We start from the raw sequence: 27,996 nt of genomic DNA on the forward strand, positions 1-27,996 counted from the left end.
AGACATAGGATTCCCATGGAGCAGTGGTGGCTGAAGCTGCGGCCACTGATGAAAATCCTGGCCAAATACAAGACCAGCTATGATGTTTCAGACTCGGGCCAACTGGAGCATGTTGCTATGCACAGCCCAAAGGAAGCAGAAACCGGAGCCATCTAAAAAGATCATTTTTAGGTTGTTGGCATAGATGCACATTGTGAGTAACAATGCTTTAGAATCGTTACAGCTTTGTTTTGTAACATTTAAGTTATTGTACCAGCACTTTATGTGAAACACGACATTCACATGTCACACAGATTCTTTGTCCTGTATTTGTGTTATGTTTGAAACAAACCCTAGCCTCTAAATGAATAAGCACCATCTTACCAATACCGAGTGCATAGATCAGTGTTGCACTTACTAAAGAGTAAAACGTTACTCACCCACTGCACTTTGTTCCAGAATACTTACACCCAAAAATAAGTGTAGAGGGCTAGCTTTGTGTTAAAGTTACAGGATGTGCTTACTGTACCTGAAGTGAAATAAAGTACTGTTGCAAATGTCTTGAATGTGCTGTGTCAAACTGTATTAGCACTTGCTTCTAAACAAGTGAAACACAATGCTTCATGAAGAATTCTCTTCTCTTCCACACCTTAGCGTATAAGAGAAGTAGGACAGTAAGCTGTCTTTCATTGCTGCTTTGAATTTAGGCTAGTAAGTCTTCACTCTTCTTGTATAGGAATAGCTTATTTCAGGAACTAAAATTAAAAGAGATTCAGAAAAGCATAATGTGGCCCTTATTTCACATTTCCTTTCTTATAGCTTCTTTAAGGCTATAGCTACTCTTCCTAATAATGGAAAACAACAAAAATTAGTTCTTAAAATTTTGTTACAGACAGCTGAAAAAAAAACATTTTTGTGTAGACTTCTGTTAACTGGATGATGACAAAAATTAAGTACTACTCCTGTAGTACCAAAATTTGATCAAATGTTCCCTAAACAAGCAAGAGAAAAGCTGAACTTAAATACACTGTGTATTTGCCCATTATACTGCCCTTCACCACAAACTTGGTTTGATGTGAGGTAGGATGCACTGGCACATACCTGTGACAGGAAGCTGGAATTAACAAAGAATGAAACCAATATAAAAGAGACATAGCACTTTATATATCCAATAGCAGACATATTTTCAACCAAATGCCATTTAGAACTCTGAGGTTCTACATATACAAAAATATTTAATTTATATAGTATCTATATGTGATGGAAGGAGTGAGTCTTGAATAAAATACTAAAGTCTGTCTTTACTATAACAACAAATCATTCCTGCTCTCTAATACTGTATGGTTAGAATTTTTTTTTACAGTTTTAACTGATTTGTTGGACATTCCTACAAACAGCAATTGAAGTAGCATTTAAGCTGGGCCACAGCTCAGTTAAAAATTATTAGCTTTTCATATTATAGTCACAAAGATGGGCTTATTTTGTATGAGCTTGGATGTTCAGCCAGCTACTCATCGTTTGACCCATGAGGGATCTTTGGTGATATCCATATTTTCTGGGCCAAGTACAGCCAGCCCACGAGTGCTCTTCCCAACTGCAAGATACCTGCAAGAAGAAACAAATATGTTGCTGCATTCAGTATTCTGTGACTCTCCTATGTAAGTTAAAATATTTCAGGAAAAAAAGCTGTTGGATATAAACCTATTGTTTGCTTTTACAACAGCTTTTTGAATTTACAGTGTTTTTTTCCCCAGCCATCACAATACAACAGTCACTGGGGCCTAGCCATAACTAGTGTATCTGCTTAAACTTCTGCAGTGGAATTCATGGCTAAATAAGCACAAAGTGGTAGTAGTCAAGAAGAACCAACTCATTTGGCCAGGAGTTGGACAGCAGAGGAGACGTTCTTTAGAATTTCTGGGTTTTTGAAAAATAGAACAATCACCTGCAGATTCAGAATGTAGGAGGGAGGTTACATCTGCCAGAGTGCAATATACAGGACATAATTAAATCTCTCTAACTTACAAAAGCAAATATTGAATGTAGGACAAAAGGCCAATGAAAGAAATATAAGAACATAATTGTGGCAACTTTTACAAACTTGTTCGAGTTGTTCAGCGTTTGTGCAATTTTTCAAACAAGCGGCTTCTGCCCCCCATATTCTGAGTACAGACTTACTCATTTGCTACATCAACCAGGTTGTCTTTGTTAACAGCAAAAAGCTGCTCTCTGTGTGACTGCTTCATTTCATCTGAAATCCCGTATAAGAAATGGTCCATACCTAAAAGAAAACAAAGCCACATACTGCAATAACATACTGGAATCCCAGCTACAACTGCATGCAAGGAGTGCAGAGTAAGACAAATACTTGAGCAGGAAGGGAAGAATAAAGACTACAATTTGACAACCGTTCTGTGACAGGATTCAACTGTAAAACCAAAGATCACAGACTGGGTAAAGTACCTATTTAGAAAAAAAAAATCATTCTATTTTGGCAAATCAGTACCAAATATTTTGATACAGTTCTATGTTTTAATTTAAAAAAAAAAAAAAAAAGAAATTAAGACACTCGTGCCTGGAAAATAATCCCTGTAACTTCTATTTAAAAAAAGGCAATTTTTATTATAGTTGCTTATATTTAACTCCAAGCCAGAATTTTTTCCTCTGTTCTGCCTTCATCTTTTAACTGTATTCATTCACCTAATATTGAGGAGCAGCTTGAATATGTATACTCAGTACAGAGACTGAACACATTCAGCATTTATGAAAAGGAGCAATGGTAATCAGCATCCACCAAGTACAAATTTTACTATATGATTTAGTTTAGCAAACTATTTTCTCTCCTTTAAATATAAAAGGCAAATAAATATCCCAGTGCTGAGAGGCTGGTGAGAATGTACCTTTATCTGAAGGAGCTATTGGTGCATCTACAGCAGCAAATACTGCCAATTTAGCTTCATCAATATCTTCTTGCGTGAACTCTCCAGACTTGGCCCATTCAACTGCTTTTTCAAATGTTTTCAAGGTGGCTAATGAATTTGGGTCCCTTAGTGTGGAAAAAAGTGAAATTACTGACTCGAGTCTTACAACATGAAGTAATTACTTTGTTTTTACCTCATTCATTTTACTATGCATTATACAAAACATGCATACATAAACCAAACTTTGTAGAATAGTGTGAACCAAATGTATTTTGAATTTTTGAGTACACAAGGGCAGCAAGCTCAGTTGCTAAAAGTAGCTTCATGGCAGTGCGCAGAGAATTGGTATTAAAGAGATGGTAAACCAGCACTTCATAATCCACTATCAATTTGATTCAGCAGCTTAGAAGGCATAGCTTTCATTAAGAACAACAGCAGTATTTATGATATACCATATCTGTAAGTTGCTTTTCCTGCTACACTACTTTTTACTCCCTGTAAAACAGGTGCAACAGGTCAACAACTACTGAAATACTAACCAAGACAAGTCCTGCCACGTTGAAAACTTTGCAGAGAGGCAATGCTGCTCAAATTTTAGCCAGGAATCTTGCCCAAGTACTCTGTTAGTCTATCTTCGGTAAGATTTAATTCGATTTAAAACAGAATTCTATCAGACCCATGACATTTCTATTGGGAATTATAGCTAGTCTTCAATACTTTCATTTCAAACTTCATCTGTAAATTCCTTTGTAAAACTAAAGCAGGTTAACTGTTCCAGACTGACAAACAGTGGGAAAGAAAATATACTCTCTCCATTCTAGCTCATTACTAGCAATGCTTTCTGAATGTTTTTTGCTGAATCTCTTGATGATTCCACCCACGGTCACCAAAAGAGGCTGTGTATTTTCAAAAGCAAGACCAGCAGAAAAAGTGCCCTTTTACTCCAGAATCTCAAAAGTTTACGAGTCTCTTCAGCCCAAGACAAAATAAATGAAAACCTGTCTTACACAAACCTGGCACAAAGGCAACACTGGTTGCTAAACCAGCAGAGATAAACTAGACTTTCCCAGGGATAGAAACCAGAGAAAGCAAGGAGAGGTTTGTTAACAAAATTGATATACATTAAGCAATTAATCTTAATTACTTTCTTGTCATTCAGTATTCTTTTTGTTTCATTTAATCTTGAAGGAGAGCTGCAACTAAGTCAAAGATGCATGCAAGTGCAGTCAGTGGTCCCCTGAGATATGACTTTACCTGTAGGAGTAGAAAGTGAATATTCCATTGTGATTAAGTTTAGCACCTCCACCATAAGCCCCTCCTTTCTCTCTTATTTCTCTATGTAGGAACTTAGATGTCATCAACCGTGCAAGAATTCGAAGGCTGTAATGAGAGAAATAATAGAAAAGATGTTAAGTGAATTGGGTAACAGTAATATTCTCAATTGCCTCTACTATTCAAAAAGATCTCAATTTACAATGCACTGCTTCTTGTAATCTACAACATGAACAATAACAGTTAACAACAGCTGAGTCAAGTGACATAGTTGTAAGAGTTGCTACTTTTGAACAATCCTTTAATTCCATTTATTTCACCTTAATGAAATACAAAAACAGCCTCCTAACTGCAACTCTGCTACAGAGGAGTGTTACTTCAGACACGTTAAAGTAAGCAGGGCTATTATTTGGAAGTTAGGAGTTAGCAGCCCTTAGTTACTTCATCTCAGCGCTTACTAAAACAGGGCATTCATGGACTAAGCCATGTTCTGTAAAGAATTTGTCACAGATATACCATACTTTTATTGACACTCCATTTTCAACCGTCAACCTAAAACTTCCCATTTTGTTTTGTGTTATGCAACACACATACAAGCTCCCTGCTGATTCTGCTTCCTACCTTGCGTAGTCTGTAGCTGTGTAGGGAACTGTTCGAACACATTCCCCAATATAGTTGACTGGGAAGGGAAGCACAAAATGTGTCTTCATCGGGCATGGTTTGAATGTAGGATCCTAAGAGAAAAGAATACATTATTACCACAGCAGAGATGAGACAACGTATTCCTTTGAAAGCTCTGGCTTTTTTCAATAACTATGTGACTCTGTCTGTTTGGCAGAGTTTCATATGCTAAAGCTGCCAGGTGACTTACACTGCAATCAGTGTTAATACATTCAGCTTGCTGGATTAGCAATCCAGTACTACAATTGCCTTAGGAAACCAGAGTGTGTAGATACTGTACATCAGCTACTCATCCTTGCTCACCAGCTTCTAAGTTGTCCTCACATTACATTATTACCAAAGAGTTTTTGAGATGCATACTTCTCTGTCACATCTTTACTCTGATTGAAGTGTTCATAACTCTCCACTTCTACATCCATCACACTTGAGTCCATCTATTCAACTACATGTATTGAATCCTGAAAACAACACTTCTCCCCACAAAAAAAAAAAAAAAGCTGTTTTGTGACAAGCAGCAGTTACTTGAATTTCACAGATCCCCTGCAGTAAACTTGATTCTTATTCAGAATCATAATCACTTAGGTTGGAAAAGACCTTCAAGATCAAGTCCGACCAACAACCTGACCTACCAAGTCTCATCACTAAATTGTGTCCCTTAGTGCCACCAACACACATTTCTCAAATACCTTCAGAGATGCAGATCCCCTCACATCAGTACTTCCTATCCTTCTTATGTCTCCAGGCTCCTAAAGCACTCACTTTTCTCTTTCACACATATTCCTATGTGCTTACTTAACTACAGAGTCTTAAACACTCTCAAAAGCTTTTACAATTACATTTCAATACTCTCAAATGTTTCAAAACTCCAGAGATCTGTTCCATAGCCCTTCAGCTCCCCACACATCTCTGCATGGTTAGGCCAAGTACAGTACCACATGCATGACTTGTCAGCAAGAAAAATCTTCAGTTGTGCTTTCACTGCTTTTTCTCCATGGGAACTCATAGTAAACAAAGCTGCATTTCTCTTCTACAGCCAAACTAAGTTTTCATTTTTACTAAACTGTAACTGATGCTCTTTTGTCTGGTGTCATTCAGATAGAAAATCATCTAGGAAGTAAAGGAAGGAAAAGAAGGGCTAGGAGCAACAATACATGGATTTTTACAGTGTATTTTCTGCAAGCATGGATGTGAAGTCAGCTACATGATCTCCAAATCAGAACTAAAAGGAAAGCAACAAAAAGGAAGACAGACAGATGAAGTCTGAGGAATTGTTTAAACAATACAGTGTAGGATAAAGGGCACACACTGGTATCCTCAACCAATAATGTACTTACATTAATTAGCTTCCTTGTGATCTGCAAACTACTGAGCATTTTGCTTCCCACAGGTCTGACTTCTGAAGATTTCTACAAAAGATCCAGTCCTCATATTAGAAGATGATTTCAACTAAGAATACTATAAATGCAATCCCTATTCCCTCATATTTCTTGTGGTAGCTTTTGAAACCACCACCAGACCACACGTCTTCACAAACATAAGCAAGCCACTTGATTATTTCTTTATATTTGTATTTCTAAGCAAATGCTAAATAAACCTACTTTCAAGAGTAATTTTGTACCAAAAGAGACCAGGGGAAATATTAAAGAGTCCCCAAAAGTTCCAACCAACTGTTTCCTTCATGGGTAGTGAACTAGGAGCCTACTCTAGTTCCAGAAATTAACACAGTGTGGATTCTCTGACAACTAGATTGAATCAAATACAATTTGTGCCAAAAGTCCATCCAAATAATGAAACAGATTCCTACACTGCTAAGGAACTGCACCTTACTCCCTATTTCCATTTGGCCAGCATGCCAAGTAATGCACAGCTAAAGAAGAAGTTACAGTTTCATGTGATAAAGGAATAATTAATTTTCCTTCATCTCATGCATACGCAGTCACCTAAGGATAAGATCAGGCAGGTGATCAACAGGATTACTGTTGTCTGTTTTACAGGATGAAGACAAGCTGCTGTATGTTTTGCCACAAAGCCAGCCTATTGCAGAGTTGACTGGCCAATTTATTCAGACATCTCTGTATGGATAGAGTATTTTTCTTCAGACTGAACAGTTGCCATTACAGAAGATCAAATTAGATATATTTGATGCATTAGTCACAGTGATTTCTTACCTCAATCACATGGGGACGGACAGGTTTTCTCTCCTTTTTACTTCTAGTTATGCCCTTTATGAACTTCTCTACTTCTTTTGATGCCTCCGACATCTGTTGAGGTGCTGCATTCACAGAACATCTGCCAAAAAACATTTTTTACTATCTTTTTGTGGTTTTGCACAGTCCATTATGATTTGCACCACTGTGCCTAAGTATTTCCTATTAAATCATCAGAAAATTTCACCTGTGATCACGGATAATCTTTATCACAGAAAATAGTAAAATACCCCTAAGACAACATCTGATATGCCAAAAAAAAAAAAAAAAATCTAATTATTAATTATTAATTTTTTTTTATTTATTTTGTTTGTCCCAAATCAGCAGTAGCTACCCACCACTTCTCAGCACAACATATGACTACACAGATTTCACAAAACAGAAACATCTCCTCTGTATTCCGTCTTTACAAGCACAGCTACTATGATTTTGAACAGCACATATACTTCAGTAATTTTATTCATCGTTTTCTTTGCAAAACAATCTACGACAATTTAACATCAAACTGAACTAGTTTTGAAACTAATGTCTTATTTTTCCCCAACTGATACATAAAGCAGGTTTCAAAACATCCCTATTTTCTATTTAAGAGAAAAAATAAAACAAAAATAAACTATGACAATGCAATATAACAGTATTTCTCTTGAGTACTTTTCAAGGTAAAAAAAAAAAAAAAAGGCAGAATATTGAAAGAATGTTCAACAATATCCAACATCTGAGTTTTGCATTTGCTGTAGATTTCACCTGTTAAAAAACAAAAGCCACAGCTACCATCAAATTCTTAAGCACATAAAACATGGACTGAACATTTCCACAGTATTTCCTCAGGTCTTCTGTTTCACAGGACTACAATACTGAGAAATGCACATTGACAGGCCATGGCTTCTCTCTTACCACAATGTTTCTTTCTGTTTAAGCTAGAACTCACCTGATGTTGTCACTATTTAACAGATACTTCTTAATCCGTGGTAGTTTGCGTAGTATTGGTTTAACATCAGGCATTTCTGCTATTCTCTTCATCAACTTCACCTGCACGGAAAGGGCAGAACTACAGATGAAGTCATTAGAAAGATTCAACAGAAATTAGCACTGTCATTCCACAGTAGAGGATTTGAGCCTCACTTAAAAACACCATTAACTTTTCACCTGATCCATCCCACTGAACATTTCTTGCAGTTCTCCAGAAGGCGTAAGGTTTTTGCTAGCTCTAATAGAAGCATATAAATGCCCACAATCTGGAATCCCATTTGATAGCTCCTGGGCAGTCTTCTTAACCAGCACTCTGAAGTGCTCTTCCTCCTCAAATCGAGGGCTGAAAAAGAGTAAAAATAGGTCTCTACATCTCATGCAAAACCACACCAATGGGCTTAAATAATACTGCATCTTTCATTCAAGAGAGCGCCTTCAGACCATCAGTTCTCCATTTAATCCATTATACAGTCATGCAAAGGATGGAGTACTTAGATTTCCTGTCTGGACATGATCCTGGGTAACCTGGTCTAGATGGCCCTGCTTGATTGGGGGACCTTGACCAGAAGGTCTCCAGAGGTCCCTTCCAACCTCAATCATTCTATGATTTAGAGTCTGGGAGTCCCTCACAGATAAAGTTATGAAAGTAAACCTCAAAGTAGGATCTGTAAGAAGTGACTGGGGCAAGAGGGAAAAACGGAACCCCAAAAACCATGCAAAAAAATAAAATAAATCAAAACCCAAAAAACAATGTACAGTACTTGTTAAATATTTCACTCCATAAATGCATCATGTCTGGCAGATTTCTATCCAAGCACAGAGATGAAAAGAGCACACCCTGAAGGAAAAAAAAAGAAAACATACACAAAAAAACTCCTTTGGACAAATAACTAAAGCAATGGAGAAACGTGCAAGAATTTTTGTCATGGAAGCAATGCAGTGGTGCCAACCTAATACTTCACAACACAAAAATATTTCAATGCAGGCTATGTTACTAAAATCAGAGCAGACATGAAATGTGATTGACCCTCACACAAAGCAAGCCTGCTGATTACTGACTCTCAACAGTAAGAGTTTAGAAATAGAGTTTTAGCTGTTCTGTATATGAAGAACAAGGAACTGTTCTGGGGATGAATCTTTCTGCAAAGAAGTCTCCCTTAACTTCATGATCAATGGGGAACAGACTACAGGAAGCAGACCCCAGTAACTGCGAAATATCTTAAGATATATTTATTGCTAAAACTACAAAGCCCAATGCTAAGATCTAACAAACCTGAAAAGCACTGAATGTTTCCTAATCACAGTTAATAGTGACATATACACCTATTACTGATTGACAGCAATCTCTATTCACAGCACTACTCCATTCTGTCCCTAACTCTTTGTTTTCAAAGTTTTGCAGCACCCAAAAATACAGTCATATGTTAGCAAAACACTGCCTTAAAATGGATGACTGTGTCACATGCTTCCCTTAATGCAAAATATTAAGATATCGTAATTGTCAAATATATATTTTACCCAAATATATAAGCCCTTTTGTACTGTTTTCAATGCACATTAACTGATGGTCTATTGGAAACCCTGAGTGACCTTAACTTTGAGTTGTTATTGCAATTTAACATCAGTAAGTTTATGATTAATTTACCTGTTCATACACATCCAAGTGTGAATCATCTGGAATGATATGTGGGCTGACAGACATCCCACCTGTTTTTAGCTCTATCCTCTGGGCTTGTTCCCTGTAATCAAGGGCTCCACATCCCAGCCTATGGAAAATAATCAGATTTATTTCCATTTCTACTGTATGGCAAGACTAAGACTTATAGACCAAATGTGAAGGAAACCTCACATTTTTTAGGCACATAAATTAAGCAATTTGCAGTGTTATCAAGCAAATGTAATACTTCACAATTCATTAAAAAAAAAAAAAAGTAACACACCAAGCCATCAGCTAAAACCCACTGCAAATTCAAAATGGAGTATTAAAAAGGGTGCTTAGTGTACAGGCTTGCTCCCAACATACACATGGAACTAGAATAGTAGCATCTCAAACTGTTACCACTACTAAAAAGAACAGACTGCTTCTGGCCCAGGTAACTTAATATGTCTGGCGCCACTTTTGCCCCTTTGTGAGCATTCCTTTGACCACATTGTGAAACCAGGCCGAGAAAAATCTACATGAAAACTTAAATTTCAGCAAGACTTTTTTTCATTTAGATAAAATTTCCCATCTATTTGGGGAATGCTCATGTTGACACCCATGAACAAAGGAATGCAGAGAATAACAAAGGCTAAAGGCGTTGGCAACTCTGTAAGGAGAGGGAAGAATCAGTGTTCCAGCAGGACACCAACTTATCACTGTCTTCTTCCTACAAGAACAGCCACTGAAATTATTAGAAGCAGTATTATTTCAGTAAGCTGTAATATATCTTACTGCTTTAGACTCTAGCAAAGTAAGTGTCTCACTTTGTAATGACGTTGCAAAACAGCGGCACGTATGGTTTGAGCTCCTCAGGAAGAGTGTTCAAGCTGGAAATAGCTCTGAAGTACACAACCCCATTGGTTGGCTGAGTACAGTACTGGACAGGAACTTCATCAGCTAGGGATGAATAAACAAGAAAAGAATAAACTTCCTCTGTAAGTACATGAAAGCAAAACCACTTCTTACGAGAATTTAGAATTATTTTCTGCAATCACTTCAGATCCATTTATTGTTTTAACTTGGAATATTGCACTGAATGCTGGACTGAAGTGGGGGTTGTGTTTGTTTCTTTTTTTGTTTGTTTGTTTAGTTTTGTCCGTGGTAAAGTAAGACATGCCTGGAAAATTTAAAGAGAGAAATTACAGATTTTAGATATAACACTCAAGTGGTGGAATGATAATTTGTTCCTGAATGATTGGAGAAGTTTTTCTCCTTTAGTAGTAGTTTTTTTGGTCTTTCTACCTCAAAAGCTGCGAAAAAAAGGTTCCCACATTGTACGTTCTACTGTAACAACAGCTATTAGAATAAACACAGTTCTCACAAAACAGGTAATTTTAGTATCAAAATTATCCAGTACTTGACACTTGCTGACAATTTTAATAGAAAAATTTCTGTTAAAAATATACTACAGAGCAATGTCACCTGCAACCATGACAAAATTGTGACCTATGACTTCTTGCTTCCTATCAATCCATAAGGAGAGCCATGGGTAAAGCAGGACATTTTTTCAATGAAGTTACAATAAGTGACTTCTTCTCCATTGTTCCTGCACATCTTATATTTAAAAACAGGTAGGAGGTAGGAAGAGAGCACTAACAAATACTTCCTGCACACTTGACAAGGCTTAAGTCTTTGGAAAGCAGCAGGATTGCTCAAGAATAATTGAGCATACCTAGCGACTTCTCTGACTGCAGGGCAGGGCAGGCAGTGAGAAAGCAGGAGGCAGGGAGGTGTTCTACTGCTAGATAAAGAGCAGGCAACTGGATTGCAGCTGGGAGCACCTCAATATCACCCCTCAGAGGTGACACCAAGAATTTTCTACATGTCATTGCAAACTGTCTACTGCAGAGGTGTTGGACTAGAGAAAAAGGGTCACAGCAACAAACAGTGAGAATCACTTTCAGATTTAATTTTTTTTAATTAAAAAAAAAAAATCTCACCCAAAGAATTCTAGGTACTCCTTGTTTAAAACTTTATTCCAGTCTATAATTCTGAAGTCTAAAGCTATCTGGAAACTCAGCTTTGGGAGATAAAACAGCCACGAGCTACACAGTCAGGATATCTGCCTGACCCACTGTGCTACTGCAGTTTGTTTTGGATATTGCATTTAGCTTGTTGGAACACCCTCGACTTTGACAAACAGTCAGAATCAAACAATTCAGGCCAAAATGACTGCCTTCTCCACAAGCTATTGCTGTTGATGGTTCTGTTTCAGAGTACGACTATTTCGGCTAGGCATGTACATAAACTTCTCTAAGATGGAAGAAGTGCAATAGTTGTGCTAGTAGCTGAATAACAATCCAGTACTGTAGTCCTTGACAGGACGAAATACTGGTTACACCAACCTGCAAATGTTGTCTCCAGCACAGTGAATGGGATTTTGGGCTCAATGTCAGACACTTTTAGAGCTGGGAGACAAGAGGTATCTTGAGGTTTGCTTTGAAGATCAATTAATTCCAAACCTAGTAAAGAAAGCAGAATACTAAGTTTCACCATTTTCATCTTCTAAATCTACTGAAGTGATGCAGATCAGAAAAACATGTGTTTTAGTTTAGCATTTCCTATCAACTGTTCTTTCAAATATTGCACTGAAACAAATTCTGCATGCTATTGTGTCAGCAAAAAGAACACCATACCTTTGTAAATTCTTTCCTACACGCCCCCTTCTTTCACATCCTGCTTACATGTATTTCAAACCCTGAAGAAGTGATATCTGCCAGTCTGCCCTGTTGTCCAGCTCTGCAGACACCATCACACAACACAGACCTTGGTTCTAACTCATAAGAGATCTTTCTCAAGTGCTGTCAGTACACTGATGCATCTAAACCATTGTGCTTTACCTTACATTTCAGCCTCTTTCAGATTCTAGCTGGTTGCCTTTAAGTATTCTCAAAATTATTTTTGTATGTAGACAAACTCATCTGAAAGATCGTCTTCCCCTGTTCCCCTCCCAGGGACACTGCTTCTGAACATTAACTCCATTTTTTATAGGATTTCTGTGTCTAGATCAATGTTTTAACAAAAAGACATGACTGCTCAAGGTTTCCAAGTTCATGTTATTCCTCAGAATAAACCAAACAATATTATTTCTATAGTTGCCTTTTTAAGTAGAAAAGATAAGAAATACAATTAGGAAATGTAAATTTTATAGAAGCATGGAGCAAACCTCATGTGCTCAAAAACAAAGAGCTTGAAGATAAATGGTGCTATTCACTTTGTACTAATTGCAAGTTAGCAGGAAAAAAAAAAGCAGATAAATTTTAAAACATTCTTCCTACTGATTGTTGGCTGAAATGTTTGATCATTTTGTTTTCTGAGTGCTAAAAGTAAGGGAATATACCAACCACATAATTTAGTATAAACCGCATAGCTTCCTAACACATGTATTACACAAGCCACCACCAATAAAAAAAAAAATTATCCAGTTTAGAACAAATGCTGGAGTGTGTTTGATATATTTAAATAATTTAAAATAGTTTACTGAGCAATAGCTTAAAAAAAAAAAAAAAAGACGCCAACAAACAGAGTGTATTTTTAAACAGTTACCCAACAAAAACATGAATAAGTATGTTAACCTTTTTCAAAGATCTGGGTTTTCTCTTCTTCAGAAAGAGCATCGACCTTCTTTTTCAGTTTTTCTGCTTCCAGTTTTGCTTGTTTATCATAGTAGTCTTCCTCTGGACTCATAGACAGAGTCAATCTATGCGGGTTATCCTGCAGAAATGCATCCCAAAACAGAGAATTATTAATTTTGAGGGCTGCTTCCACCTGTGTTGCCTCAGATTATTGCTTCATCAGAAGTAGATCAGAACAGCCCATGCATTACTTGGTTCTACCATATTATCAAAAGAATCACAAACAGACTATTTAAACTCCTTATTTAATGAAGCAGTTTGCTGCTAGGGAGGATACGAGAGGCAGCTTACCACATGGACAAGCATGAACAACTTTTGGTGAAATTTTAGAATGGAGTCTGATTCCCCTAACAGCATACAGTACTTGTGTAATTAAATCTAGGTGAAACAACTGGGTATGACACTACAGAACAGCATGCCATAACTTATATCTGGAGAACGTTCTAAGATGGGGAATCCAGTTAACTGCAGGAGAATTTCATTTAACATCTCATTCAACCTGCCCAAGCTTGAGAGCACAGAGATCCCAAATGACGTAAAATGTGCATGCCTTATCCTGCTCAAAAATGCCTTCCAAGTCTTGCTGCTAAAGAACTCCATGCATTATGCAAGCGTCACAACTGCTGTCAAATTTCTTTGTTTATACTGCACTGTGGAATTCTCATAACAAAATTACTCAGCAGCCACCATTTTATATAACAATGGGGGGCTATTCAAAAGACAGTGACCTCAAAAATGCCCATTTCAAGGTAGGAGTCAAACAGTAACATCTGTCACTGAGACACACACCCAATAGTTTGAAAGACTGTAATTGGATTCCCTGCTTTATGAGCTTATCTCCCCTGTGGTTATATGGAAGACAAAGGAAACATGACTGACTACAGAGTTAAAAAGTAAAATGCAAAATTAACCAAGGACAGATAAACAGCATCCTCTCCACTGCTTCCAGCCTTCCTGCTTTATTAATATTCAGGCACAATGTACAACATAAGGTGCATCATCTACTGATATCAGAAAATCCAACAATTCTCATTACTTCTAGTGAGCAGTGTTTTTAATCTCAGAACCCTCAGCAGAACTGCATAGTGAAGAACATGCTCAAAAATACTGTGTATTTCTTAACAAAACAGCCAAAAACTTGACAGCTCCTTACTACTTCCATACACTAATAATGCCTTTAGGAAAACAGATGCCACTGTTTGATGCCACCTTTGATACACGTGAAGAAACATTTACTCAAAGGTAAATCGAGCTGGCAGTTAAGTATCATAGATGAGTCCTTCAAAAACAACTTGAACAATTTAAGCAAAACAATAAAAAAAAATCACAACAAAACAAAAATAAGAAATACACTTCACTGCTGTTACTGGGTTTTTACTAGCTAATGCAGAGGGTTTCGAACCATTCCATGTCATAATGCCTTTGCTGTTCTTGAATCTGCAAGCACTCTAGTAAAACATATACACAGGTACACAAGAAAAAGAGCAGAAAGCCAACTGCAAAATTCAGACAACAACTGAAGGAATGGGAAGTGCACTAAAACAATCTTATTTAAACAGCCAAAGTCTTTTCAAGGAAGAATAGAAAGCTCCTGCTACACCAATACACAACCAGGCCCATAATCCTCTATCCATGTCTTTTCACATGCTCTTCTATAGCATCAGGCATCGCAATTCAATTAAACGCTAGTATTTTATCGTGTTCTGATATGTGCATTACCATGTGTCCAACTGGCCAATTTTTCCAGTTTTAAGCTCTCATTTCAACCACTTAAAATTAACATGCTTCATTAAAAAGTGCTGCTGTTTATCTGCATCTAAAAACAGACAGTATGAACAACTCAGTACCCTTCAGTTCAACCGTAAGCACAAAACTGTGATTCAAAAATTAATACTGCAGTTATCTTTCTGAAAATGTTCCTACCTTAAAATACATTTTAACTTTTTCCTGAAGAAATGTGGGATTTTCTTTAAGGCATTGCCTGAACCGTGACACTTTATCTGCAATCTTCAGGAGCTCCACTGGATCCCCATCTTGATTCCAGCAGGAAGCTATATACTGAAAGGGAAAGGGTAGTTAAATAAGCAGGACAATCTATATGTGTTTCCATAACTGGCAGCATCCGCGCTCCAAAACTACCTTCCCATCTATATCTGAACAGTAGGCATGTAATAACTGATGAACACTTTTAGTAGATTGAATAGAATTGTAAAGCTGAAATATTTATTCAGACTAAAGGACTATACCACCACATCATCTGTCCCTTGTCCCCCTCCATTCTCTCCTCTGATTTTATCGTAACAAATAAACTTACTTTCTTTTTTTGCAAAGGTGTTTAGGTCTGCATTCTGGAAATTTATGACAATACTTTTTTCTCAATTTTAAAATAAATATATTTTTTCAGACCAAGAAACAAGGAAAAGCAGAGCAGGAGGTGGACACAAAACAGTTTATGAATATTACAGACTTTTACCCTATCAGTCTGATGAAGCGATTTAATCAACAGCAGTTCCCATGGGGCTCAATTCTAAGGTCAGTTCTGTTCAACACTTTCATCAATGATTTGGATGCAGGAGTTGAATGCATCCTTTACAAAGGTTTCCAAGTTGATAATAAACTGAGAGGTAGTATTGACTCACTTGAGGGACAAGTGGCCTTGCTGAGGGATCTAGATAGACTGGAGCTCTGGGTGTACAGAAAAATCATGAAATATAACAAGAGAAATGCCAGGTGCCACACTTGGGATGGACTGATGACAGAATGACAGACAAGTACAGAGGGATGCAAGTGATAGGAGTGCAGCCCCACAGACTCTAGAGAAAGGTGCTGATTTCAGCAGGCTCAGCATGAACCAGCAGTGTGCCTGGCACCCGAGAGGACAAACTGCATTTTAGGGTGCATTAAACACTGCATAGCCAGACAGAGGCAATTCTCCTGCCATATTTAGCGTTTGAGGCCTCACCTCGAATATACTGTATATAGGTCTGGTCACCACTACATAAGAAGGATGTTAAGGTAGCTGAATATGTCCAGGGAAATAAAAGCTGGTAAAAAGGCTGGAAGGTAAGCCCTATCAGAGGAAGCTGAAGACACTTAGGTTGTCCAGTTGAGAGAAAAGCAGGCTAAGAGATGACCTCACAGCTCTCTGCAGCTCTCAAAGGAGGAGAAGCAGAGAAGGAGATATTGATCTCTTCTCCCTGATAAACTGACTCTCCACACACTTTTCATGCAGAACCTAAGAAGAAAAGGTTATCTGGAGACTGTTTGATTGTTTTGAACAGTTGCACAGATAAAAACTAAGCAAGCTGGAACGGGCCATTATTTTAGAATACAATTTCCACTGTTTTAATCAGTTCAGAAACAAAAGGAAACCTACAGCGAAAAATAAAAGCTAGCTACCAGTTTCTGAATTCTCCTATTTATGTTTTAAATAAAGAAACCACACAGAGGAAAATCCTTCCAGTGGTATGGTTAGCAATTATATTTATATATTACAATGGCACAACCCTAAATTCCAAAGAAAAATACAGTCCTTTGATTTGATTTCTATAAATAGATAAGTAACAGGCCAAAACATACCAAGAGTCAGCATGACATTCCTTTCTTACAAAAGTAATCAGTCCTTGTATAGGAACTGTTGAATCCCAGCCTGAACCACTGATTGATCACCTGAGACAAGCACTGAGTCAGCCATGGGAGCACAGGTGAAGGCAATTCACCTGTGTGACCAGAAAAGCTGCAGCCTGGCTGCGCCTCTCCTAGACTCCATTTAAGGGCTGACTGCCACTAGTGAAGGATCTCTTTCTGGAGATCCCTCCTTTTGGAGCTTTCTACTGTGAGATTAGGATACAGGTGAGCATTTCGTTTTTGATTGCCTCTTTCCACCACAATAATCTTGCTAACTATAAAACCTGTAGAATATCAGCCTAAACACACCATGCTGCTACCTGTACATTTGTTGATTGTACAGTCCCACTGTAATCAAAGCTCCTATTCAGGAAAAGACAGTACGTACGCTGCCTGACGTAGCAGTGTAGAGTCTAGCAATAGCGTGAGGACTCCTGAAAAGAACAAATGTATATAATATGACAAAGAAAAAGCCAGAAAGTGAGAAGTTGTAGGCTTTTGATACCTAAAAAAAATGATCCCATATTTTATAAAGGTGTACCAAACAGATTTATAACTTATTTCTAGAGAAAACATCATAACAAGCATATATACAAACTTACTGACGTCAGGGCAAGACCAAAACTTGTAGACTGGTGCTTCAGCTGGATTTCAATTTTGTGAAGTAAAGCTTCAATCCTATCTTCTTCAAATCCTTTCCTTTGAGAAGGCGTGAAGAGAGAAGGAAATCGTATCCATAAGCACTAATTGCTCTTAGTGAAGTTATGAAAATGAATTACAATATCGATAAGGAAAATTTTACATCATGATGTCTTACACACCAAATTAAAATTGATAGGAAAATCTTATTGTGATGTGTTATTTAGTGAAACAGCACCAATGTCATTAAACTCCTGATGAATGTGCTGATGAATATGCTATAGCAGAGGAAGTTACAGATAAGAGTTTTAAGGGTAATGAGCAATATAACTGCTTCTTCAGTAAATTTTTTAAAAACTTAATTAAAATTTCAAGGCATATTAATATAACAAGAATACATATACATATATACATATGTATTCTTGTGTAATTAGTAGTAGTTGTATATAAAGACATGTCTCTAATTGTAAAAGATTGTATGAAAGAACAATAGTCTCAAAAATTTAACATTACTCACACAATAACTTCATCAACTGTTCTAGCAATAATCTGTTTCACAGTCTCAATGTCTCTCTCAGCAATACCCTGTAGACCCACACTGAAATAGGCTTCTCTTGTTGAGCCATTAAACCTAGAATAAAACACATTTAACTCAGCAACAAGCAGTACAACTTAAGCATTAAACTTGCCAGCAAAGGCAAGGGGGAAATATTCTTTTCACATACACAGATTATTAAATTCTAGATAGTAAAAAAAAAAAAAAAAAAGAAATTGAAGAAATTGAACTTAAAAGAACTTTTTGTTCTTTTAAGCAGCAGCAGCACACTGTTAGGAAATGACATGGTGTATGATATTAGAGAAAGAAAAACAGTTACTGAAGAAAGGTAGTCTTTTCCGTTCATCTTCTAGGTCATCAATAAGTACCTTCAGGTAATAAACCTCCTAAGTGAAAAATTCAGCTACCTGCACAGCTGAAGATATATATTCCACTTCTAAGCAAGCAGAATAGTACTTTTAATTAATACATTTAAAGAAGTATTTGCAGAGTAAGTGTTGAAGGTGAAGCATTTTGTTTTTGTTGTAATTACTTTTAATGGCACCCGAGGAGGGAAAAAAAAACAGTTTTGCTCAGGCTGTCAGGCACTGTGAGAACTCCACTTTACAGAGACAAATTGTTACTCGCAGAAAAATGTAGCATCTAACAATTTGGATGAAAGCCAACATGCAAAAAGCAATTAGCGTTAATAAAATCTAAAAATCCACTATTTCATATTAAAAAAAAAATAGATTCAATGGCAGAGTCAGATGTCAAACTCAGGAATACCAATCTCTGGACTCATCAGCACAGTCACTGATGCACACTGAAGACAACTCACTGTATGAGTCAAGATATATTAAACGTACAAAAGGCTCAGCTGACAAAACATACAACTGAATCACTTCTTCGGTGTTTGAAGACAAACACCATGCCCTGTGGTATCAAGATATCTGCACAGCACTGGTATTCATGACACAGGGCTTGCAGCAAACCCAAAAGAGATAACTTCAAGCCAAGCAGATTATCCCAAACCATTAAATTCATACTTGATTATTACATTTAGGATTCGCACTCAAACATCTGAGATAGTGGAAACAAAGAATGGTTTTTGTCATCTTCATATCTAATATCAGTCAGATGTTCATGCCCTGAAATTGCTTCCTTCTGCTGACAAAAAAGGCAAGCTATAATGAACAGCTGAGCCTGTAGTGAAGCTAACAGAACCCACTCATCTATAGGCTATGGTGCAGAGCTAGCTAGCTTAGCAGACTGCTTGCAAATACTACATTCTGAATAAATAAACACTGGTATACATACCCTTTTCTCACTGTGGAGATGATAAATGAATGGTATCTAATTGCATAAAAACACATTTCTGCCGAACTGATCTAGTATTAATACCAAGCACCAGAATTGAAGTAAGAAAACAACAGTAACTGCACTAAAAAAGCAAGCCAACTCATTTTTCTCATTCTTTTAAGTAACATCAAACACAAAAGATGAAAACTCCAAGTAAATTAGAATAATGAAGGCATACTATGTTCCTATGTACATATTTTTCTTGTTGATAACATTAGATAGAACCACTTTTTTTAAAACTAACATAGCTTCTAACAAGATATTGACAAGCTAAAAATTACACCTGACAGTGCTTTATCAGGAGAAAACATTCAGAGTCTTCTGATGTAGTGTCTGTTGTCTGTATGAGAGATAGCTTTTTCAAACTTGATATTGGTTTACATCTTCTCTAACATTGTTTTATAGTGGTGAAAGCTAAATTGTAACACTTACCCAACATCAGGAGAAAAATCTGTACCAACACCAGACTCAATTAAGGCTTTGTAAAATGGAGAATTTGGTCCATCAACCAATAGTGAAGACAAGAGGCTTAGTGTGAAAGTTTCAAAAACATCTGTAATACTAAAAAAAATTAGTTATTAAAAATCATCAAGCTATGAACATGTAACACCAAACATCTCTGATTTCATTTCAGAAGAAATGCTTATACAAAGCCATGTAAGGGAGGCAAGGGAGAAATAATTATAACTTATGAACACCACACCAAACTTAGAAAATTAAGAGCTCTGGCTTTTTCACTCATCATAAACAATAATTCTAGAAAATCTGCAAGCTCACTTAGTACGCAAGGACAAAAGTTAGCAGCTGGTAAAACTTGTAAATGGAAGACAACCGAAATACAAGAAGCCAGTTTTCCCAAAGCCTAACCCACTGAATAGTTCTGTGAGAGAATGGCTGATTTTCCTTAACTCTGCCTGCTAAAGAAAAAGACAAGAAAAAACTCTCAGCAAATTAAACTCTTTGTTAAAGGATTTGTCTAGTTCTCCCCACAGGGTTGATTAAGAAATTCATTTTGATAAGACTTACTCTGTCAACAAGTAACTGACACTGACAGTCGTCTGCTTGGAAGGATCACCAGCAAATGAGTCTAAACCACATGTTATATGGTGTTCTTGCTGTAAAGTATAAAAAAAAAAGAAGTACATTTGAGGGAGACTAAACTCAGAGTAGAGTTAGAAATTAAAAAAATGACTGTCTACATCCTCAAATCCTCCTCACAAAAACCTAAAATAATTTTGCAGATATTTACTGATGAGTATGTATACAGACACACAATATTTACTCAGTAACCTTGAAAAGATAAGAGTGGTAACTTCACTTTTTACAAGAGGAAAAATAAAGAAGATCAAGAAAATCTGTCCATAAATAACACTCTAAGTGTGGTTTCAAACTAAAATTTAAAGCTTCCGGACAAACTAGGGAAGAAAAGGTTTTAAATAAATGGAAAAAGTTATTTTGACACCAACCTTCAAAGTTTAGGTAACATTAAAGAAGCATCTCCTGATACAAAGTATTAACACTCTTATCCCTAGTTCTAGATGCTTTACAGTAATAAATGCTCCAGTTCTCTAAATGCTGAGGGCATATGAAAACTGAAAATAATGAAAATGAACAAAGGTATGGAATAATTACATTACTGAAACACTAAAGTAAACATTCTTTTTCAACCCTTTTAACAAAGAAAAAGTTTTAGCTCACTTATTACACTTCTAAACAAACAAAATAACCCCAGCAGGCTGGGCTAAAATGTTATCCTGTTATACTCAAGTTTCTGCAATTCCACTATTGGATGTGCATTTTCTTTTTTTACTTTATACATATGGAGATATAAAGACATTTTTAACTTAATACTTACAGGCTTTTCCCAGAGTTTCTGTTTTGGGATGTCAGTCTTCGATTCAATTCGTTCAAATTTTACCAGCGCATCCTCATGAATTTGTTTCAAATGTTGCTCCAGTGGAAAATTACCATAAGTGAAGAACCTGCATTTCAAACAAAAGTTTAGAATTAAGGATCAATTTTTACAGGAAAATCTACAGGGTTCTTTTTGTTTGTTTGTTTTATTTTTCTTTCATTATGAATTCAATGTGATTTCCAGTGATTCTGTTACATCTATAAGGAACAAGATTTAAGACCTACCACAGTTTGCCACATACATCAAACCCACAGCTGTAATGGTAAAATTCCACAGCACTTCCCAGGCCCTGTGTTATGCTTCAGAATCCACAAAAACTCAAATTCAGTTAGCTGCAGAATTATGCAATATTACAAGAAGAAAATACTAGTAATTGGAACCATAACTCCAGTGCTCTAATGTTTCAGAAGACACATTTTTTAATCGTCCTCACTCATAATATATAAAATATGATTATACATTTCTCAACCAATCTGTAAAGCACAGCTGAGTTGTGCAAGTCACTCTATCAAAGCACACTCCCATACCTACAAAAAACATTACTAACTTCCACTGGATTAAATATGGGCATTGTATGTGTCTCAGGTAAATGTTATTCCTCAATTAAAATCTAAACTCAGGTACAAGCGAATTTTGGAATGATGAAAAAAAACAAAAGACGGTAAATTCAAAGTCATGTCACTAGCTAGTGTTCCATAAAGGAATTAGATCAACAGATTAGTACAGAAGAAAGAATACCCTCATATTTTCAAGTAGATTTTTAGCTTAATGACTTTAGCAATACCAACAGAATACCAACTCAAATGGATAACCAATGTTTAGAACCCAAAACAGTACGACATACTCAAGAGCAAATGAACAGTCATGCACTCTCAGCTTCTTTTTAAACTTCTAATCTGTGTTGATTTGAGTCTATAGGTTTCTGTACCACTTCATCTGTGCTATTTGTACTGTAATTCTGCATTACTGCCAGGTACTTACACAATGTTCATTTCCTCACAACACATAAGTTAATGGAAAATCACTTGTATATAAAACTCCACATAAATCATCAAAATCAAGCAGGCACACATAGCCTAGAAAGTGTACATTAGCCACCTCTCATTTAGAAGCCACTGCCTCCAATTCACCCTTCAATTCTTTCCCTAGAGCAAATTCCTTTCTTTTTTGGTGTTACAAGATATGGTTTAGTAGCTTAGTGGGTAGTAATGGTGATAGGAGGACAGCAGGATTAGATGATCTTTTAGATTCTTTCCAACCTTGTGATTCTATAATGTTGTGCTAGCTGATGGAGAATACAGGTTATCTAAGTTGCTGACCATGAAGTATGGAAATATATGGAAATACCATACAGTTGGGTTCCCCTCATAAAACCACAATGCTAACTCGCTATGTAACCTACTAAGATACAAATTTCAGATACCTGGAATTGCTGGGATGATAATGCGAGGCATGGAACTGTTTAAGCTGCTCCCATGTAAGATCAGGAATACTTAAGGGATGTCCACCAGATACTACACCATAAGTGTGATCAGGAAGAAGTTTATTCTGCAGGTGCTGTGCAAATACCCTCTCATTATCTGTCTTAAGAAAAAAAAAAAATACCACATTTTAGTAAGTCATTAGAGCACATTTCAAATATAAAAAGTGATCAATAGTAAGACCTGAGTTCTAACTTGCACAAGAACTCCTCACATAAGAATTTGTTCTATAGTCCCATATACTTTGATAAAAAAGGCTGTGTTATTTTGTCAACTTAGAAGTTTTACAACAAAATCCATTAGCAAGGTGCTCTTTTATATGCAAACAAATGTTCAACAGTCTAATCTCATGGATAAAAGTTTTCATTTGCTGAATTCACTGAAGAAAAAAGAAAAAAAAAAATCCACAAAACTTACAAATGCTCCTTTCATTTCATTAAAAACAACTCCTTTGAAAATCAGAGGTGTCTGAGGATCAGCTGGGTTCTCATGTTCTAACCTCCAACCTTCTTGCCTGAAAAAAAATTAATAACAGGAAACACTGCTTGGGAGCTCATTTGTTTGATTTTGTATTTTTGTTTTTAAATCTAAAAATAAATAAATAAATAAATAAATAAAAAGTTAAGTTTGTTTTTCATCTCAAGCTTACCAGAAGTCCAGTTGCCGCAAACATGGAAAGAAAGCTGCATCTAAATACACTGACAGGAGATTCTGGAAATCCTTGGGATTTTGTGTTGAAAATGGATAGAGTGTGTAATCACTAGCTGCATACGAATAGACATAAAAGATCAGAATTTTAGGAATTCTGAGGTGTATTCTGCTCTTATTTCTATTGAATCATTCACCAACATAAATTGGTGAAGAAAATTACTAATTGACTAATATATTAAGACTGCAATTATTTATCAAACATGCAAGCATAGAAACAATTGCCTTATTGTGTACTAAAAGCTCTAGCTCTACCAGGCCTTTGTAACTGCCAAATGATCTATTTTGTCACCTTGCCTTGTTAGTTTTCAACTTCTCATTCACACTTAATGATAATAGCTTCCCAAAGGGAAAAAAAATCCACCTTATTCATGTTAAGCAAAATTCATTTACTTCAGGCTCACCTGTGAATGCATTCATGAAAGTGGACAATGATCTGTTTAACATTTTGAAGAATGGATCTCTGCAGGGATACTGTTGAGAACCACATAATACTGTGTGCTCAAGGATATGTGGAACCCCAGTGCTGTCCATTGGAGTGGTTCGGAATTGTAAACTGTAAGAAAGACAGAACAGAGAAGAATGCATTTACTTGCAATGAGAAGCCAACCAATGTAACTAAAGCAATTGTCAAAACTGTAATAGTTGCCAATATCAACAGTTACATTTATAACATTTATATCCTACTTGGAAATACGATCTTTTTCCTCTTCTATTCAGTTAACTAGCTGAAAAACTCACATATACACATTTTCTAGTCAAAACACTCAGAAAAAGTCTGCCGAAAGTTATGGTAAAAAAAGAAGCTCTGTGTCTTGCAACTACATGTCAATTTATTAGGAAATCTAGTTTTGGGCCCAGAGGTACAGAAGGACTTGGCAGCCATTGCACAGTTGGAAAACTATGATCTAATCACTATCACTAAAATTTGGTGAGATCAATCATGATCAAAGTGCTGCAGTTGATGGCTATAAACTACTCAGAAGGGCAAAGCAAAGAGGCAGAAAAGGAGAGGTGTCGGGATTGTCCCCTACGTTAAAAAAAAAAAGTCTGGAATGCAAACAGATGCCACTGAAAAACAGCAGTGAAAAGCAGATTAAGAGCTTGTGACTAGTGTCTACTACAGGCTGCCTGATCAAGGAGATGATGCTGATGAAGTGTTCATACTTCAAGAACAGACAGTGCCATACTCACAGGCTCTGATCATTCTAAGGAACTTCAAATACCCCGAATACCCCGACATCTGGAAAAATAGCACAGCAAGCTGTAACTGGTCCAAGAGATTCCTGGAGTGTGTTAAGATTGACTTCTTAACCCAGGTGACAGAAAGCCCAATTACAGGAGCAGAATTACTGGACCAACACAGATGAACTAATTGGAGGGGTCAGTACTGGTGACAGCCTGGGCTACAGTGATCAGGTCTGTCAGAGTTCACAGTCTTGAAGGATGTGAGCCAGAAGAGTAAAATCATGACCTTGAATCCTAAGTTAATTTTTCATTGTTTAAGGAATTAATGAATGGTATCACTTGGGAAACCATCTTCAGGGATAAAAGAGTAGAAAAGAACTAGCTGCTTATTAAGGAATTTTTTCTTGTAGCACAAGACCTCTCAATTCCCATGCGTAGGTAATCAGGCAGGAGATCAGCATGGCCGTGTAAGGACTTCCAATACTGAATTTTAAGACAACTGCACAAACAAAAAATAGAGCCATATATTCCTGGGTAGAATATAGTAATACTGCTCAAAAATGTAGAGGTGTGTAAGGAAAGCTAAGGCACAGCTAGAGCTGAATTTGGAAATGACAATGAAGAATAACAATACAAATACATGGGTTGGAACAGGAAGACCAAAGAAAGTACACCTTTCTCCCTCGTAGATGAGACAAAACTAGGGACAACCAACATGGAGAAGACATGGAGAGGTGTTCAATCTTTTCCTTTCAGTTTTCACTGCCAAGTACTCTTTCCACATCTGTCATGTCTCTGAACCTCAGGACAGCATCTTGGTGAATGAAGTTCCTTCCATCATAACAGAAGATCAGTTTTGAGACCCAAACATCCATGACTCCATGGGACATAAACTGCATCCTAGTGCCCTGAGGGGAACTGGCAGATGTAGTTAAGCCACTCTCCATCATATTGGAAAAGTCACAGCAGGCAGGAAAAATCCAGAGTGATTTAAGAAAAGGAAATATCACACCCATTTTTAAAACTAGTAATGAGGATCACACCAGGAACTGCTGATCAGTCTCACCTCAGTGTTTGAGAAGATCAAGGAACAGATCCTCCTGGAAATTATGTGGAGGCATAAGGAAGAGAAGGAGGTGATTAGAGAGCAACCATGGTTCCACTAAGGGCCAACTGTGCCTGACTAATCTAATGGCCTTCTACAAAAGATTGACTGTGCCAAGAGACAAGGGAAGCTTGCCCAATAGTTGCCTTCCAATACCTACAAGGTTACAATAGAAACAAGTTATTTGCATAGGTATACATGATGGAAAAAGAAGCACCAATGACCATTAAATAATATAAGGAAGGTTCTAACATGATATTAAAGTAAATAAAAATCCACATATAAACAGTTAAATCCTGAGAAAAAGTTGCTCAGAGAAGCCGTGAAATCTCTGTCTTTGGAAATTTTTAAGGTCCACCTGAATATCTGAGGAATTTCACTTGAGTTAAGTGTTGGCTCTGTTTCAAGCAGTTGAACAACAGACATTGTAACATCTGTTACAATCTGAGTTACTATAAGGAAGAACCATAAAGGAAGTACTTCTGTCTTTGCTATCACAGAAAAATCTAGTTATGAAGCTGAATTACAACGTATAAAGCACAGGTTGATGCTGGACATGATACGTATACATGCTTTACCTGAATAGATTATTGGAATCCTCCCGAGCAACATGTAAATATCTGGCTCCTGTACTGTCATGACTAAGCTTCACTGCAGTCAGGAACAGCTCAGGAACAGCTGTAACCTGTATTGGAAGAAAACATCTGTATTAAAAACTGACTGCCAAGAGATCAAATAAATTAAGGATGACATAGCAACAATCAGTTCACTGATCCTGTGTTTCTACGATTTATGAAATATTTGTACGTATTTAAATAGAAAATATATTTAAAAATACACTACATTATAATCGGAGGACTATACTCATCTGGTGTTAACTATTAGGACCAGAATAATCTGTTCAAAAATTTAAAGAGAAGGCATATATTCACATATTAGTGGTCAGGACAGCAGAAGGAAACTAAAAGAACTCAATTCTACTACTGGTTCTGTTACTACTAGTGACTGTAGAATACCTTCATTCTCTACTTCAACTTTTTTCCTTAGAAGTAAAAAGAAATTCCCCATATTATTCCTATAGGGAGTTTTCAATAAAGCAATAAAAGTAGTTCTGGGGATAATATATTACTTAAATGTCTCCTATAAACCAGCACACAGTGGGGTATATCAATCAACTTTCAGCAGGCCACACCGAACGCTCAATGTCTATAACACACATACTCCAATTGCTACTCCATGCGCAGCATTTAGTCTGGAACAGCAAATCCCCTCAGGGATACATGTTAATAAAGAATTCAGTCACAGAAGGATAAATATGAGCAACTACTACATCATTTTTAACAGACCACTCGTGGCATCTATGCAAACACCTGCATAGAATACAAACTCTTGCCCTCATTTTGACATTTTTCCCATCAAGGGAAAATTTATCTGCACCAGCAATACAAAGAAGAGGCAGTGCTCACCTGAGTTACTGTGAAGCCGTGGATTTGTTCTCCAACCCTATACAGCAGTGCCCGTTCGTTGGCAGGAATGCTCTTCCACCTCCATGACTTCTGATTCAGAGACCTGAAACAGCACATCTCCTGTTGGAGCATCTCAGGGCCACAACAAGGGGAGAAAGGCACGTTCCCTCCACCTGGCGCTGGGGAAGGGAGCAGAGGTGCAGCTGAGGAAAACACTCTGCTGCATGCCGGTGCTGAGGGGCAGCCAGCACAGGGCCTTCTGTCCATGCCAAGGGAGCAACGCGCCATTCCCCGCCCCTAGGCTGAGCTTTTCTGCGGGCACAGGAGCTGTGGGGCCCGCGGGGCAAGGAAGGTCGGGCCGCCTACCGCAGCGAGTTGAGGGCCCGGGGTCGAGGAAAAAAGGATGAAGGGCCTCCCACCCGCTCCCTTGCTTCATCCCCGTCCTCACCGCCCGCGGCTCAGCAGCCCCGCAGCCGCCCGGTAGCGGCTCCACATGGCTCAGCACCCCGCAGCAGGCCGACAACCGAGCGGACGAACCGGGCCGTACAGCAGCGAAGCAGCGCAGGCGCCGCAGCACCACCTGCATTGGCGGCGGCAGGAAGCC

The 27,996-nt window shown here is 37.4% G+C and overlaps 2 protein-coding genes across 5 annotated transcripts in view; one reads left to right on the plus strand and one right to left on the minus strand.

Moving 5' to 3' along the window:
- The window catches only part of PFKP (phosphofructokinase, platelet), a 41,599-nt gene extending 41,059 nt beyond the window's left edge, over positions 1-540 (plus strand). For all 4 annotated transcript variants that reach the window (XM_085227061.1, XM_085227063.1, XM_085227062.1 and 1 more), the window contains one exon: positions 3-540. In XM_085227061.1, the coding sequence (XP_085083187.1) occupies positions 3-156 (154 nt within the window). In that variant the 3' untranslated portion in view covers positions 157-540. The remainder of the gene's footprint in view (positions 1-2) is intronic.
- On the minus strand, positions 3-27,996 carry PITRM1 (pitrilysin metallopeptidase 1). Its single transcript, XM_003206978.5, has 27 exons — positions 27,841-27,996; positions 27,393-27,495; positions 26,505-26,611; positions 24,038-24,189; positions 23,575-23,689; positions 23,343-23,439; positions 22,868-23,028; positions 21,385-21,511; positions 20,556-20,644; positions 19,962-20,090; positions 18,150-18,263; positions 17,596-17,692; positions 15,290-15,424; positions 13,307-13,445; positions 12,077-12,193; positions 10,496-10,628; positions 9,675-9,795; positions 8,791-8,867; positions 8,207-8,372; positions 7,989-8,089; positions 7,022-7,142; positions 6,188-6,259; positions 4,794-4,906; positions 4,155-4,280; positions 2,880-3,025; positions 2,158-2,260; positions 3-1,584 (listed from the first exon to the last, which is right to left on the minus strand). Exons 1-27 carry the CDS (start codon positions 27,885-27,887, stop codon positions 1,491-1,493), a joined length of 3,102 nt encoding a protein of 1,033 aa, XP_003207026.2. The 5' UTR covers positions 27,888-27,996; the 3' UTR covers positions 3-1,490.

This window comes from Meleagris gallopavo, chromosome 6 (assembly GCF_905368555.1).
Source record: "Meleagris gallopavo chromosome 6, MGAL_WU_HG_1.1, whole genome shotgun sequence".
Classification (NCBI taxonomy): domain Eukaryota; kingdom Metazoa; phylum Chordata; class Aves; order Galliformes; family Phasianidae; genus Meleagris; species Meleagris gallopavo.

What these genes read in the sequence shown, in the direction of transcription:
- PITRM1 (XM_003206978.5), bottom strand. Translation starts at nt 27,887, where the DNA reads ATGTGGAGCCGCTACCGGGCGGCTGCGGGGCTGCTGAGCCGCGGGCG. An exon ending in GATTCCAATAATCTATTCAG is followed by an intron (nt 24,190 to 26,504) that starts GTAAAGCATGTA and finishes TCTTTCTTACAG; the next exon opens with TTTACAATTCCGAACCACTC. An exon ending in GTCAGTTACTTGTTGACAGA is followed by an intron (nt 20,091 to 20,555) that starts GTAAGTCTTATC and finishes AATTTTTTTTAG; the next exon opens with TATTACAGATGTTTTTGAAA.